The 16,562-nt window shown below is 40.4% G+C and overlaps 1 protein-coding gene across 3 annotated transcripts in view; it reads right to left on the minus strand.

The window, feature by feature from the left end:
- dph6 (diphthamine biosynthesis 6) overlaps window positions 1–14,762 on the minus strand; it is a 43,298-nt gene extending 28,536 nt beyond the window's left edge. For all 3 annotated transcript variants that reach the window (XM_077731924.1, XM_077731923.1, XM_077731925.1), the window contains exons 1-5: window positions 14,603–14,762; window positions 14,380–14,471; window positions 13,573–13,757; window positions 3,571–3,644; window positions 3,113–3,231 (exon numbers count right to left, since the gene is read on the minus strand). In XM_077731924.1, the coding sequence (XP_077588050.1) occupies window positions 3,113–3,231; window positions 3,571–3,644; window positions 13,573–13,757; window positions 14,380–14,471; window positions 14,603–14,625 (493 nt within the window). In that variant the 5' untranslated portion in view covers window positions 14,626–14,762. The remainder of the gene's footprint in view (window positions 1–3,112; window positions 3,232–3,570; window positions 3,645–13,572; window positions 13,758–14,379; window positions 14,472–14,602) is intronic.
- Between the last annotated feature and the right edge of the window lie 1,800 nt (window positions 14,763–16,562).

Consider the following 16,562-nt stretch of genomic DNA (forward strand, 5'->3'; position numbering starts at 1 on the left):
ACTGCCTCGGTGCGGGGGGAGCATTGCACGATGAGTCTAATTAAAGGAGCAAAGTTAATCGAAATGTGAGAAGATCTTTTCCCTCGTGGTCTGACAAGCTCAAAGGTTAAAGTGTCAGTCGGTGCGGGCCCACCCGTGGGGAGCCATGGGTGGGAGACGAGAAGGCAGGATTTGGGGTTCATCCTAATCCCAGTTGTATCTCGCGATAGCCCTACACCAGAGAGGGTTATCAAGGAGGGGGGTGCAACGGTAGAATGGGCAGACCCTCGTTCTCATCTCGGGGGATCCAAGCCCTTAATTAGAGTGAGAATTTCTAATTTTAACATCCTCTCATCTTAACCTCACTGCAAAGGTAATAAGAAGGAACACATTAAAATTCAATCCTTTTTAAATATCCTCTATAATTAGTCATGTCTTTTAACAAAATCTTCATAATTGACTCCAAATTGCACTGGGGATGCCCACTTCTCCTTTTTGATAGTTTCATTAACTTTTCGCCTTTTAAACGATTATCCATCCATTTTCACAGGTTGTGGACTTCAGACAGTAAGTTCGCAAGTGACAAAAAAATGGTACAGAAGTAGCACTAATGCCAACATATTTCCCTGGGAAGGCCTTTAATGACTTTAGTTTGAAAGTGAAGATACCGTTTAACAACATCCCTTTTGCCAGACCAATTTTATTCATTCACTGTCAAGCAGACTACACCTTAGACTGGTCACCAGTAGGCCATATGATGACCATTCACGCTCCCAATCATACCGCCACCAGTGGGAATCAAGCCAGGTCCTTCATGCACCGAAATCAAGTGAGTTAACCACTATACAGCCAGACTCCTACCAATGTTATGAGTTGACCTCAACTGATTTGATCAATTATATCACTCTAATGACAAAAAAGGTGGTTTTGTGTCATGAAACTGTACAAGAGGTTTACTTCTGCTCGCGTGCCGAATTAAAAACCTGGAGATGGCAGATACCGTCTTGCCAAGCCGAGTTGTGAGAGCGTTATCGCAGATATCCGCGGGGTTTGTCTCACAATCTGGTGACAGCTCGGCTTTAATCCCCGCCTTCACACAGCAAATTCGATTTGTGACGTGTGGCACTTTGGCTGACTAAATGGATGGAATAAGCATCTCCCTTCCCTTGTAGAGCACTTTTTAAACAACACTCAAAACAATAGCTCTTTGTTATCGTCTTGTCCTTTTGCGAAGAGGAATGAGGGCGAAAGAAGGAGCACCGATAAACGTTAAGAAGAAGGTTATGTGGAAAAATTGTCTAGTTCCTAATCGGGAATTTCTTGGCTAAAATATGGAATAACAGTTAGAGGAAATTAGGTCAAGAGTAAACTGTCAAAGAATGAGAAATGATGCCGTGAATTGGACTAAATCAATAAATAAATGTAATATTTATATTTTTAGCATACATTTTAATTACTTGAAGCTTTACAAATGTTATATGTTCCTTGGTATGTTAAGTTAATTCAATGACAATTAGGGTTTCTTCTCTCTAATAGAAGGGAACTAAGAAGTTTGCCTAAATTCCAAAATAGGGAAAAAGGACATTTTCTCTTACTTTTCGCCTGTTACATGGTATTAAGCTGCCATCAGCACAGATTTCAAACTTGTGGAGAATTCACTTAGGGGATTATCCTGCATTTGGACAGCTGTCTTTTCACAACGGGGATTTGTCATCAAGCTATATCATGCCCTTAAGAAAAAAAGAGACTTTTCTTTATCCATTCACTTCTAATTTGCACCTATCTTCTTGAGCAGGAAATGAAGGAATATTAATCTTTATTGACTTGGCAGGACACATTTCATCTTATTATTATGACAGAATATCACAAGCTGTTTTGGCTGTCATTTCGTAGGGAGACTTAAACTTTGACCTCCACATTTTTTCTCCCTTGGGAAGGTAAATCCTTCTAAATCACTGTCTTTTTCTGTCGGCAACAATTACACACATACACACACAAGCAGAGGCCACCAGGTACGTCGCTGTTCTTCGCTGTTCTGTTACAAAACCTCTCCTAAAAATTCAATGCTCAGACTTGGTCCCACCAAACCGGCAACCTGCCTCAAAACCCCTATTAGATAGTATCATTTCTAATTAACAGTGCCGTAGGACAAGTGAGGAGTCAGGGGAGGACTAATAAGATCTCTTGAGTTTTTACCAGTTAAGTAACAGACAGACATACAAAAACAGTAGAAAAAAAACTGTTCTTTCCATTGATTAAACCTACTGGTGGCAGTAATCAAAGAAAGTAATATTAATTTTATGTGTGCATATAGGTGGATCAATAGGATGAACATATGTGATTAGTGAATAGTTGATTTTAGGTTCTTTTTCATTTAAAGTGAGGCAAAGATGAGCAACAGACTTCTAAAAAATATCCAATGATTAATTCCTATTTGTGGTCAGGAAAAGCATTAAGAAATCCTATTTTTTCTATCAAGAAATGTCCAAAGTCTTCTAGTATCTAACTGATCAAACTGGTGATAAAAGTGAAACACAAGAAAAGTTTAACTATTTTTTAAAAACTTTTCTTAACACCCTCCTGTTATTCAGTCATCTTATTGCCCTTAGGCTGCAAAACAGACAGGGAGGGCGCAGGTTACGATACATTTACCTCAGGATGAAAGCGGTTGGGAAACGTAACCGTGCGAGTAAGGAAAAGTGTGTGTTGCTTTAGCACAAGGAGGGACGCTGTCTTTTGACTGGCTGAATGCGATCAGGGGGAGGTGGGCGATCACCTGCGATTACTACTCAGCTGCCAGGCAGCCAGCCGCGTGCACAATAGCGTACACGCCCTCCTCACTTGGCTCTTCTTATCTCCTCATATTGTTCTCTGCTTCAATACCTTTTGCCTCTGGCACACGTCTCGACAACCAACGCTAAGCTACAGATTTGCGATTAGGCCATTATTCTACTTTTCTCGTTTTCTCATCCCTTCGCACTATCGCTCGCATATCGGAATTCTTCGATTGACATGACTACTTAACGAAGCCTCCGGAAAGACAACTAATGGCTGAGAGGAGGGCATGGGCGACAAGGTGAAGGGGTTTTTAGGCACTGACGGACAAAAAGAAAAAAAAGATAGGCTATCTCACCAAGGGCGGCAACTTTGATGAGTATTGCGTGGACGTCAGATGAGATCATCTCTGAGAGCAGTGACTCTTGGTCTCGGTGCCACAGGTAGGCCAAGAGTTGCAAACCAAGACGCAAACACCTGGCGGGGACAGGTGAAAGTGAGAAGGGGGGTGGGCAGCTTGATTACAGGGGAAGATTGTAGTTTGAACGATGCTAAAAGTTCTACAGCTGAGAAATTCACCAAAATGCCCCTTTAAGACTGGAAAACATGGTAAACATTGTTTGATTTAAACTTTTGAGAGTCCAACAAATATCTATGAAAAGCCTGTCTTAAATACTGTGAAACTTAACAGGGGGAGCTTTTGTAAAATAGCTTTAAAATAATGTTAGAATGAGATGTAATTAAAATCAGAAGTTGTGTTCTAAGACAATGTGTGTGTCTGTGTGTGTGTGTGTGGGTGTGTGTTGTAAGACTTACACATTTTCAACACGGACCCTCTGGTAATCAGAGAGAATGGCCCCTGCAGACACTGCTTCAACACCCTCCTTTTCCTGTGGAGAGAATGAAGGAACCTTCATATACAAAGATTTTTTTCCTCCATTTTCTACAGTATTTGTGATACACTCAGTAACAGCAATGACGTGTGCGTCCCGTGGGGGGTAAATACTGTTTGCTCAACCTACAATGGTGTTCCTAATCTTACCCGAGCCACGCACAAACACAGTGATATATATACGCAGACATGGCAAGTCTTTCCATTCTCAGTCAGGATGTTTACATTCTGTCATATCAAAGTCACTGTGGTTCAGCCCATATTCCCTTGAGATTTGTGTACATAAACTATGAGTTCACATGTATATGATATGTTGGTTAGTTAAATAATTTGATTTTTTTAAATAGTATTTTGACTTACAGTTTTAAAGAATGAGTGCCAAAAAGCTGCAGCAAATTAGTGTTTTCAAATAGCATTTTGATGAAAAATTAATAAATTAAAGGTTGAATGTGATTAATTTTTCACCAGCTTACTATCCATTGTAAGTGATTTTTTAGAGTGTACTTGCTTCCAAGTACATATTTGCGATCTGGCAAAACAAATGCTTGTTTACTAGAAGGCTGACCCTTACTAGCACATTCCTAACCTAGGTTTTAAAACTTACTTCATTTGTTGTGGTAATTTCTCTTCTTTAGAATGGCAAAAAATAAAATTGCTCCTCCTTGTTATTTGTGAATGGATCTCTGGTAGGTACCATATTCATATCTAGGGTTGGATTAATTGGGTTAATTACAAAACATTTTGTCATAACTTTCAGTTGTTTTCCAATTCTCCTTCCAGTAGCTACAACTCCCAATAAACATTTTTATTTGTTTGGTTTTATTTCTATTCTTCTAGACTATTTTCAATAAATCACTAGGTGAGGGGCATTCTAATTGCTTTTTATCATATTCATATATTGTATGACTCCAGGGAAAACCAGGAAAAGGTTCAAATAGAAAGTCACCCAAACAATCACACAAACACAAGCAAGGTGCAATGGTGCATGGGCGTACACATATTCCCTACCACAATACACCTTCACCCTACCAACACACACCTGCAGATTCATTAGAACATTACACGGGATGTAATTAGAATGCCTAGCTGGTGGTAGTAGTGCGGCTGGAGCGGTCTTCAGTAAATTACCTTGTAGACATTATCAATTTCCCTGGCTACTGGTCCTTAAGATAACCCTCGCGGTCGTCCTCATCCTCCGCCTCCCTCCCGCCCATCCTTGCTTCCTGCAATTTTTCTCTGCCTGATAAACATGCTGATTAAAGCGAGCAGCGTGTAAACCTTTGATACTTTCCTAAATGAAATCCATGCCCTGCCTGGGGCCTAACGCTAGGCTGCACACAAACACACATACAACTCCAAGTAGGCATGCCTGCTAATCAGATTTAAAAAAATAAAAATGCACTGTTGTTTGTGTATCTGACTGTGTATGTGCATGTTTTGTGACAACATAAAGCATAGTGTAAAAGGTAAAACGAGGAATATGTATATAAACATTAATCTAAATGTGTGATCTCAAGTTTAAAACTCATCAGGCCTCAGGATCCAGTATGTTTTAACATCCCTCCATTGTGAGAAACATTACAACCAATTCGACTGCCTGGTGACAATAATTAAGTCGGACTGATAGCGTTCCAGGCCCAGCGTAGGAGCTAAGGCGGCTGCAGGCACAGTCGTATGATTCGAGGTAAGCCTCAGGGCCAGTGCTCTTCTCTAATGCAATGATAACCCTTTGCCTAAACACAACTGTCACTTCCTAAAGAGGCCAATTAGGAAAGGCAGATTGGTATAAGGAATGACAATAAAAAGAATATAAAAGGTAGGTTGGGTGGATCAAGACCAATGGTTTAATGGATCGAAAAGATCACTTGGAGATTTACAGGATTTACAACTTTGAAGTTGAGGCTTTGGTGGAGTCAACTTTACGCAATGGCAAATTGGCAGGCAGTTGCAGTGGCAAGACCAGCCGTATGTGAATCTGCACAGAAACTTTGGACATTGATAATTCAGCAATTACCAAGTATCTGATGCTGCATTTGTAATTGTGATCTTACAGGTGAAAACATTAGAAATTTGTGCACCTCATGAATACCCATAGAAAATTATACATAAGATTGTTAGAGCTTGGAGACAAACCCAAAGTTCTGGAAGTTATAGTAAACAATTTGCAACTATGCTGTGCTATTATAAAACTTGCAAAAATTGCATGCATACTAAATCTTCCCTAAGGGGCAATTTATTCTTCAAAAGATCACTACGCACTACTAATCGTAGCTAACGCAATCAAAAGATAAAGAGTGGCAAGGTAGCCAATAAATACTCATAATTATGTGGCTAAGCAGTTGATGGGCTTAGACCTTGTAACTACAATGACTGTTGGCAGAGAAGTCCCATTCCATCTAAGGTTTCCCGCTTCATTAAAGGCTGTTCCACCTGATGCCGGACCCCAGGCTCTGCATTAACTCGTGCCCTGAGTGGGACTAATTCAAGCCCGCCAATGTGTGACCGCACAACCCTGCAGCAAGCCCATCGGAGGCAACTGCTAAACAAAGGCACGCCATTGCTATCCTTCTTCCTTTCCATCAGGCACAAAAAAGCTATTAATGAGGATCTATGGCCCTGAGCAATGGAAGCCCTTGGTCCCCTAGCCATGTCCATCAGGGTACTTAGCCACATGCAGTCATTAACTCCTGTTACTAATTGTCAAATTCATTAAACTCCACCTTACCCCCACATCCGTATTGTCTCCCGTGTAAATTGATGGAAGAGGACTGAGTTATTAAGATGTCAGCTGCGGGGGAAGATTAAGGCCAGTAGGCATGCTCCACAAAGAAACGACACGGCCATTAAACTCAATCGCTAGGTAGTTTGCGTGATATACTTTCTAATTATATATATATTTGTCTGTGTAGGGACATAAAAAAGTTGTTCAATTGTATTCACAGTCACGCTGCCTTCAGGTAAGCCATGCATTTGACCAGACATGGAGAGGAGAAAAATACCACACAGCTCAAATGGCAATGGTTAAGTTCAAAGTAGTTCTAGTTGCACATTCCCTTTTATAATAAAATGTAAGGTAAAGTGAATTATTAAAATATAATATTACTTCTGTCTGAAGTAAACATATTGACCATGTCTAATGTTCATTATAGAGAGAATTTACAAAAAGGGGCCACATTGAAATTTATAGATGATTAAGTCTTAATTTGATTTTATATTTCAACACAATACATACCATACTTAAAATGGAATATCATGCTATACACTTGAAATTGGTCCTGGTTCAAGATAAATGGTCTGGTGTCAAACTTGATCCCAAAAGACTGTTTTGGTCCTGGTTTTGAGTTTGACATTACCTCAGTGATCTCTGAGTTTGAGCAAGTCTTGATGAGGATTTCAGTATTGTTGTGGCACAAGTCTAACGGAATGAATGACTTGCCAAACTTTCTAATACGCACGAAAAACTTTACAATATTGAAAAATAGCTGCCATTGAGAGCAAGCAAGGCAATTAGAACACCATGAAATATTCAAAATTCCACATTTGTGTGCAATACATAAGAAGCCTCATTAGCTCCCTCCAAATGTCTGTCACTTTGACATCTTAATTATACTGCTTAACAATACAAAGGCTCCATTTAGCAAAATTCAAAATATCTCCTACAAACCATTTTGGCAATGGTGAGCAACCGAATTGGTGAATCTCGACTATTGTGCGTCGCCTTGACAGATATTTCCATGTAAAAGGAAGAAAGAATGAAAATGTCTTTTTTTTCCAGTCCTACGTTGTTGACGTGCACTTTTCATTCTGTTCTTGCCTCTTGCATGTGGCGGGCTTGATGGTGAGGAAAGAGAAGGAGGAGTTGAAGGCAAAAAGGTAGAGAAATTAATTAAAGTGCTTTGAATGACAGCTTGCTCAAGGGCATTTGGGGTGCCATCACACAGTGTATTGCCTTCATCATATCGACACCACTTCTAACCCTAATCCCACCACCTCACGTCAAACACTCCTCCTCACCATCAAGCTCTCACAGGCCCATCAAGTAAGTGACTGGTCACTTTTAATGTTCTCTCCATTAGATCAGCTCAGCAGCCTATAGTCACGTAATGTAATGACATGGTGAGAACATGGAAAGAAGGGCTGGGACAACTCAAGTGCATGTAGAATGTGAGGGACAGGGCCATCTTGGGTCAAGTGATTGTGTTTAATGCAATGCGGACACACAGTCCTAAGGCGTGGCAGACTGTCCCAACATTTAGAGACATATAAATGACAGGGGGTTTAGTATTGGCGTTTTGTTATGAAACCAACATCTTTGTAGTCCAAGGTGACTTCCAATGTTCCACAAGCCGGTGTTAAGACATTATGGTATGCTTACACAAAATGAAATTAGCCAACATCCTTAGACCTTCTTCTTGTGGACCTATTCAGATTCACGTTTTGAAAATTTAACCCTAGACGCCAGTCTCAATTAATGGCATACAATTTTAAAGCCCTTCTGCATTCCATCGTCAACTGAGGACCTTACTTGTAAGTGTATGGATTAAACACAGTGGCTATGATTGATGAAATGGTGGAAAACTATTGACTTTGCCAGAACGCTACAGCTTTGAGGACCTTTTAGATCCATTCAAGTTTGTCATTGTTACTTGAATGCTGCCTAATCCACCCCACAACGAAAATATTCCTCATTCAATAATCTTTATTTCTGTTTTACTGTCCTCCTCTACAGTGAAAATGGCTTATGTCCACACACACTATTCATTAAAAACAATTGAGACACAAGGCCCAAGTCTATAAAGAATAACAAAATAAAAGAAGAAGAAGAGATGAATGTTTCCACAAGGATAAAGCTAACAATAGGTTTAGCTCAGACTAAAGATAAAGAGACAAACACATTAAACAAGTTTTGGCTGTTCGTAACCTCACTCCAAGAACAGCATTTAATAGTACCCCTGAACCGCAAACAAGCTCACATTAGCTCAGTTATTGATTGTCTCTACTAAACCCTCGCCGGTGACCCCTGAGGTCATGATTTATGTATTAAGCCGCTTTTAAGAAAAATCCATTTTCCTGTTGAGCCGCCCCCCGATGAACGTCTAATGCGGTACCACGACGGTAATCAGAGAGGGGCTGTATGTTTGATTTTGACACCCGCACCTGCCCTCCTCCAGCGGTTCGCACAACTCTGACTTGTCTTCCAACACCTCAGCTCCCTAATCGATACAACTAAAAAGATTCCTCCGCCTCTCCGATAAGCCCCTCACTACAACTTCCCTTCATCCCTTCCAGCATCTTGATCCAGAAAGCGAGTGTGATGGCAATGAAACGCAAACAAACAAAAGGGATGTTTTGTTCAGTTTGTGTTAACTTAAATTGAGCATATTGTTTACAAAGTAAGGTGATTAGTATCAGATTCTCTTTGTTTAAAATAGGCTGATTGAAGTTGACGATTACCTGTTGCATTGTAAACTGCATAAATCCATAATCTCTTATTGTGTGGACGCAACTCTGGTGCCTCTCCATGGAAATGTCCTCTCAATCTACACTTTGTCTCCCCATGTTTGTAATAACTGAGACTTTTTTTAAATTTGGTCTTCACCAAGTTCCCACAAAAGTGGACGTCTATGGTCTACTAAGCAACATTCCTCCGAGCCTACATCATCAGAATGATTTATTTTCTCACATACCTTGAGTTAAGGTCAACATCTAAATTAGGTTGGAAGTGACAAAAATAAAAGCATATGTAAATGTCGCAAATGAAAACAGATCAGCTTCACAAAAGTTTAGTAGAATGCATTAAAGAACAGTAAATTTGACTTGAACGAAACATTTCCATCCACTCCGACGCTCGTGTACATTGTGACATAGATGTCACGTCCTTGCTAATTAAAGCTGGCGGATGGGAACGCGTGCGTAGCGATGATCTATAGTTCCTCATCACTCTAATGAGCTTAAATGTCTTTGTCTGCATTTGTCAGCTCAAATGTTTCCAAGCAAGAGTTCCCAATGTAAGATGCCTCATGATGTAGAGGTTCACTCGCCTGACTTCGGTGCGGACAAACGTGGGTTTGATTCCCGCTGGTGGAGGTATGATTGTGAGTGTGTATGGTTGTTTGTCTCGGTGTGCTCTACGGCTGACTGGCGACTAGTCTAGGGGTATAGGGGTATTTATTTGATCCATGCTGATGAAGCTTTTGAGAGAATAACTTTATATTGTTAGGGAGATTGATTTAAATTGGAAGATTTTTAGCTTGTGCTGTGCCTTGAGATTTTTTCAATGCAAAGTGCACCCAAGCTCAAAAGAGGTTGGAAAACACTGCTTTAGAGAACAAAATTTGTGCTTGAGAGCACTGTATTTATGTTGTATAGTACCTATTAAATCAGCTATTTTAAGAAAAGAAGCAAGTACTGTACACATAGGTCTGATGGATCTATCATCACACAAAAGAACCCTGCTTTTTCCAGACCTCAAACACACACAAACACTCCAAATACATGAGCACAAGTGGAGGGTCAGAGGGCACAAAAAGCCAGTGTCAGGTCACAGAGCACAGCGAGAAGGATACAGGATTTGAGGGATGTGATATGACTAATATGAGGGGTTTTGTAGGCCTGCGGGGTGGTGATGGGGGGTAGGGGGGTGTATACTGAGCGTTACAGCCAGGGGTGACTGACACTGCTGATCTCTATCACACATCATAGCGGGTCACACACATAGATGGAGAGAACTATTTTACTCCTTTAAAATCCACTGAAAGAATATTTAAGACATGCTTTGTAAAGGTCTTGAGACTAGGGATGGGCATAATTATGTGGAATGGATTAAATAGATCATGAAGCAATTGAGGTAAAGCAAAGTGCAGGGTCACAGGCCATTCACTCTCCAATAGTTTTCTGCCATTGTCTTGCTCACTTATAAGTTAATGTATTTGGTATAATAAGTTGTACTAGGCATGTAAGATACAAAAAAGAAACTAATGGCTTACAACTGAGACATTTATTATAAGATGACCGTCTGTGCTTGGGACACAGTGATATTATAGAAAACAAAAACACCCCAATACAAGCTCTGCAAGAGCAGGAGAGATTTATTGTGCCCTTCCTTTCCCTTTTTCTAAAACAAGTTTGTTTTAAGATGAGCCCGTTGTGGGATGGGACGGCAAGGCTGGCTGTCACATAGCACGTTGATCAGGTTACACAGTTCAAAGCCAGACTGCCATGCGCGGCCCACGGTGAGAGCAAAGAGGCTGAAGATAGGGCCACATTGTCCTCCTGTCATTATCGCCACTGCTAGCAGATGGATGCCCCCCACCCCCTCCTCAGCTATTATGATTGGGATAGTTCTTCCTTTTCTCTCTGTCAACAAAAGGTTCTGAAGAATATGATCTCTTCCTTTGATTCTTTTGAATGGCTCCAAACATGCAAGTGGAAAAGAACTGGTTCCATCTTGGAGCCATAGATGGCACTGTTGGCTCACGCTGACAAAGAGCAAGAGGAAGGCGGGAAGAATGCTCTAAAACGAGACTCATCGACTACGGGAGAAGAAATCTTTCATCTTTTGGCGTGGTGTCATTTTCCAAATATAATCTTGTAACTTTTAATTAATGTGTGAATCCTTCAAAACATCACACATTATAAACAGAGCTCTTTTTCCGCAGTCAAAAGCTTGTCATTAAAAAGTGCGAGTTTTTTTCCGTTCTTCTCAACTTAACAGCATATGTGTTGAACATAACAAAAAGACGTACTTGGCCGAATGGTAAGAGTTAAAGCATCCAATTTACACCGCATGACAAGCACCTCAGAAATCTTGACATTTGAGATCAGAAAGTTGTTCTTTTGGCTGACACCACTTGGCAAGAGAGAGAGAGAGAGGGAGGAAGCTTGTTGTTTATGGTTGCAGGTCTGCCGATGATGGCGCGGGAGCTAAACGAGGGGATCACTGGAGGTCTGCAGGCCCACGAGGGGCCCCGTGGGACCGCAACTGCCGTGATCTATGGCCTGTGTGACTGCGGAGGTCAGCGCTGAGAAGCCTTGGAAATGGGGAAATTAGCAGCCCTTTGCAATTATAGAGGCCTGACCACAGGGGGAAGATGGGATTATATCGCATACCAGAAACATGTGTACAACACTGTCAGAAATAGGGGTACAGTAGGAGTTCATTTGGATCCCGCAGGGTAAAATCTACACTAATGTTCACCCACGGGGATAATTACTAAACTTTCCCAGGGTCAAAAAGTCGTAGGTATGTTCCTAAGAGTTAAGAGTCAAGAGTACAAGGCAATACGGGATATGACAAGGGATACGAAATGGTTGGAGAAGTCTACAGGTATGTTCTCAGTTTATTTGAATGTGGCTTGGTGGGTTAGTGCAGTGGCTTCACAGTTCTGGGGTCCTGGGTTCGAATGCCGGTCGGTTCACCCTTGTGGAGTTTCTATGTTCTCCTGGGCATGTGTGGGTTTTCTCCAGGTACTCCAGTTTTCTCCCACATTCCAAAAACATGTATGGTAGGCAGGTTGGACACTCTAATTTGTCTGTCTCCTCGTGGTCTGTGATTGGCTGGCCACCAATTCAGGGTGCCCCCGCTACCGAAATCCATAAAATTAATAAATATTATTTTAGTTTTTTTTTTTATTGGGTACCAACAAATTGGGGAAGCATTGATAAAAAAAGTTAATTTGAACTTTAAATTTGGTATGATAAGAAAGTGTGTAATATTTTAGAAATTGTAGTACAAATTTCTGGTCACATTGTTTCCCATGAGAACAATTTTATTTGACATGAGGTCAAACAGCATCCTGTAAGGCATTTTGCCCAGATTTGGAGGTTCCAACGTTTTTTGCTCATGTCACTGTGAATACTCATAAAGGTTCAAAATCCAGAAAAAGTGTGATCGTGTGTAGGGGGATACACGGGAAACAAAAGCGCGGAGGCGAAACATGTAAAGCCACCAACCTAAACAGAAGATGACAAAGAAAGTCAGACAGAGGGTGCAAACAGCCCCCAGGCAAGCTGGCCAGCTACTCACTACCCTGGTGGTGTGCGGATAAGCAAAGGGCGTCCCGGAGCTCTGCCCCACTGAGCCTTGGCCCAACTCTATCAACACTAAATTTATCTCATTCACAACCACAACTCAAAAGAAATTTCAATGTTGCCATACACAATGAGTGCGTGTTAGTTCTTTCATTATTGATTGATTGATTGATTGATTCTTCTGATTGGCTAGATAAGGTTCCGGATAGATCAGGCTTGTATGTTCATACATGAGATCAAACAGAATAAAAAAATAGTTTAGTTGGAGCTAACATTTTTTTTAAATGTAAAACTTTATCCAATTCAGAGCACTTTTTCGAGTGACTTACCTAGTATGACAGATTAAGAGCAGCAACATGATTTTGTCATCTGCCGCACAGTTTAGCAGCACTTTACAAGATGCGCAAAATGTACCGCCCCTGTTGAGTAGGCCAGATGGAATCAGACAAGTAAAGGCCCTTTGAGACGGCACTAATGGGCTACTAAGTGAATAAGAATTCAAAGAGGAGGACTTGTAAAACATCTCCACTGGGTGACATTTCATGAACCTTAGCCAGCAGGAGAAGTTTAGTGGTGCTCGGCGAGCTTGACAAATGTAAAGAGCGGTTGGCAGAGCATGTCAGCCAACGCACTTTGGAGTTGATAGAGTTACGTGAGTTTGGTGTGTTGTGAAACTTTGTGTTCAATGTCAAGAGGATGGCAGATTTAGAATCTCTACATAACGCTTCCACCACAAGTATGAATGAATGACCAGAACAAAATCAACTACACAGTTTGTACATATGTATTTGCATATTATTAATGCATAAAAAGGAGATTCATTCATTCCATATCCCTGCGAGGGTTGCAAGAGTGCTTTTGAGGATAAGCCAGACAGAAACCGAATGTAAGGATACCTTGACATGGTGCAACAGTTGATAAAGATCCTCCACCTCGTCCCCTTCTGTCTCCTGGTAGTCTCTGCTAGTGTCCAAGCTGAGGCCTTGGATAGTGCGTTGGTAAAGAGGCAAGTCCATGGCTTCAGCAAACAGTTTAATGGCCTGGTGGCCCACTGTTTGGTACATGTAGCTGTCCAGCTCATCTGTAACATTTTTGAAGATACATTTTGGTATTTGGTATATCACAATTATGCCAAGACCTGTGCTACTTGTGTTTGTCTCATCATTTCTAAGCTGGTTTCTTGTATTTTGTCCTGTATTGCCTTATTGATGCTATCTTCAACCTGCAGAAGGGACTAAAGATGGAAATTAGCCTTCAAATATAATCTGACATATTTGCATATATATGTTCATTAACATGAATATATACATATGTTACATATGTTCATTAATATGTATTGCCCCTTTATTAATTAAATCAAGCTTAAACTTAGTTAGCCTAGCGTGAATTTTGAGTTTTAATGGGCAAAAACGGTCATTCACTTGCTCTATGAATGCCAGTACATTATGGAGGGTGGGGAAGTGGGCGTGGTCGGTGGAGGCAGATTGATCAATACTATAGTATACATCTATCTCTGATAAGTATGAAATATTCTAGCTGTTATACAAATATGCATCCGGTATTATGAACTATAAATCATACAATGGTACTTAGCAAAATATTTGATTTTTTTTCTGTGTCTTTCTATAGCCAAAACCACAAACACAATACCTTGTGCGTATTTTATTCAATAAATTCGTACTCAGGTTACAAATCATCCCCACCTTTATGTGCAGGGCGTAGGTTGGCCAGAGCTACGATATGATGGCCAGCAGCCACACACTGCATCATGTTGTAGCAACTGTCTTTGCCTCCACTGAAACCAAAACACCACAGATCAGGACGCCATGTAGTACTGTCACATGGACTTACATCAGTTTGCGACATGCGTTTTTACTGTTTAAAATACACAAATAACACCGGATCGGACCGCCGATCGCCGTTTACCTTATTAAAGCGACTACTTTCATCTTCTGCTTTTATTTTGGCCAAAAGCCGTCTGAACTCCGACAGATTTAACTGTAATGTTTGATAATGAAGTGATGCTCAAGCCGGTGGCTGAGCTTGTGTTGTTGACATGTGACAACACTTCCCTGTTGAAAGGACCAGCAACATTTTCATGGTGCCCCAAATTGTGCCTGATAAAAATAAGTGACTTCATCTCTCTCTTTCTCCCACTCTTCATGGATGTTTTGGGCAGTATATATTTTTTTATATATATAATATATATGTAGAATATATGAAAATAAAACATAAAACATGGATAATGCATAAACAAATGAATAAAAATATTATATTATATTAAATTATTATTATATATTATATTACCTCATATTTAGTCAGAGTTGCTTTTAACTATTTCTTGCACTCACACTGGCGCACATCCTTTGCTTCATTTCTCTCTCAGGAGACCGCAAAAGTCCATGCGCTGGTATTCGTGCACATAAGTTGCAGGTTTTTCCTCCGAGGGAGTGCTTTTTGCTCAGAGGAAAAACCTTTGATGCTCTTTTTGCTCTCTGTTGTTGTGCCAGAGACGAATAATTGCTGCTGCTTTCGTGTGCACCGCTCACCTTCTGCCCCTAAGCAGGCCAAAGGCAACACATTCTGTTTGAGTGTACAAAATCGAGAAAGACATCCTCTCACCCGTGCACTTTTAACTGCATTCTCTTGTAGTTTTAATTTTTAAAGTTCTGCCTAAGTGGGAAAATCTACACATGGAATGAATATGTCTGCAGTGATTGAAAAGCAAGATGGCTTAATAAAAAACAATTCCCTGAAAGCGCTGTTTGGTACAATATTTTGCTTTTCTTTCATTATCTACTAAAATGTGCATATAATCTTTCAAGCTGTACCAAGAATACAAACTCCCAAAATTTAGGTGCATTTAAATAATGTGTTTTAATCATATTATTGCATGCAATGTTTTTAAAGGCAGAATTTCTGTTGCTCATATACATCACACAGGGAATTCCTGAGAGTCAGTTTACTCAATTGGAGCTCATGTTTTGGTTAGTAACCGAGTTCAAATGTTGGTGTGTAAATAATTGTGTCTTCCAACTGAGGTAATCACAAATAGCTTACCTGAATGGAGTAAAAGAAGTATATAGTATTTCAGATAATAAATATCTGATTTTGGCAACCATAATGAGATGCACTATATCATAAGGTATTGCTTTTTTGACAAGTGTTTGAAGAACGGCCTTATTTTAGGAATATATACTCTCGTGGGTTTTGGTTGTCTCTCAGCTTTCATCATTGGAGCTGCAATATTGTCACCATTTTGTCGCTTGTATTTCATAAATGAGCCCCTACTCCCCTCCTAATGTACTGTGTGGCAATTTCAATGAAAGCCCCCCTAGGATGTGACTAAATGTAAAATGTCCTGCTTATTGTTTTTAATTTATTCAGTTTATTACACAGACAAATAAAGATGTTCCAATTTGTTTTGTGGTGGTACTTTTTTTTGCTGACATAAAAAAAAAAACATACAACAACAGTTTATGTCCGCATTGTTGGTGCAATAGAGATAAAAAAAAAAGTGTTGATGGATGGGCCAATGGATGTGAATATGAGACGCATAAATATGAAAGAGCGGCGGCGAGGCATCAAATGACACCCTGGGCCCTTTTTTTCTTAAAAGTGCCTGTGCATATGACAGGTGATTTACACACGTGCACAGCTAATTTCTGTGGCACAAGGACACAAAAAGTTTTGTAATAAGAAGCTGCGCCTCAAATCACCACACAATAAATTGAGTGTCACAACAAACAGGGCAGCCAAGGTTGTACTCTCCGGTGGCCTTAATAGGAATACACACGCACGTCCATGCACGCACACTCGTGTTTTAAAACGAAACGCATGGCAAGAGCATGTGCAGCAAAGCATCAAAAAGCAGTGGTTGCCATTT

This window comes from Stigmatopora nigra, chromosome 13, assembly GCF_051989575.1.
Source record: "Stigmatopora nigra isolate UIUO_SnigA chromosome 13, RoL_Snig_1.1, whole genome shotgun sequence".
In the NCBI taxonomy this organism is placed as follows: domain Eukaryota; kingdom Metazoa; phylum Chordata; class Actinopteri; order Syngnathiformes; family Syngnathidae; genus Stigmatopora; species Stigmatopora nigra.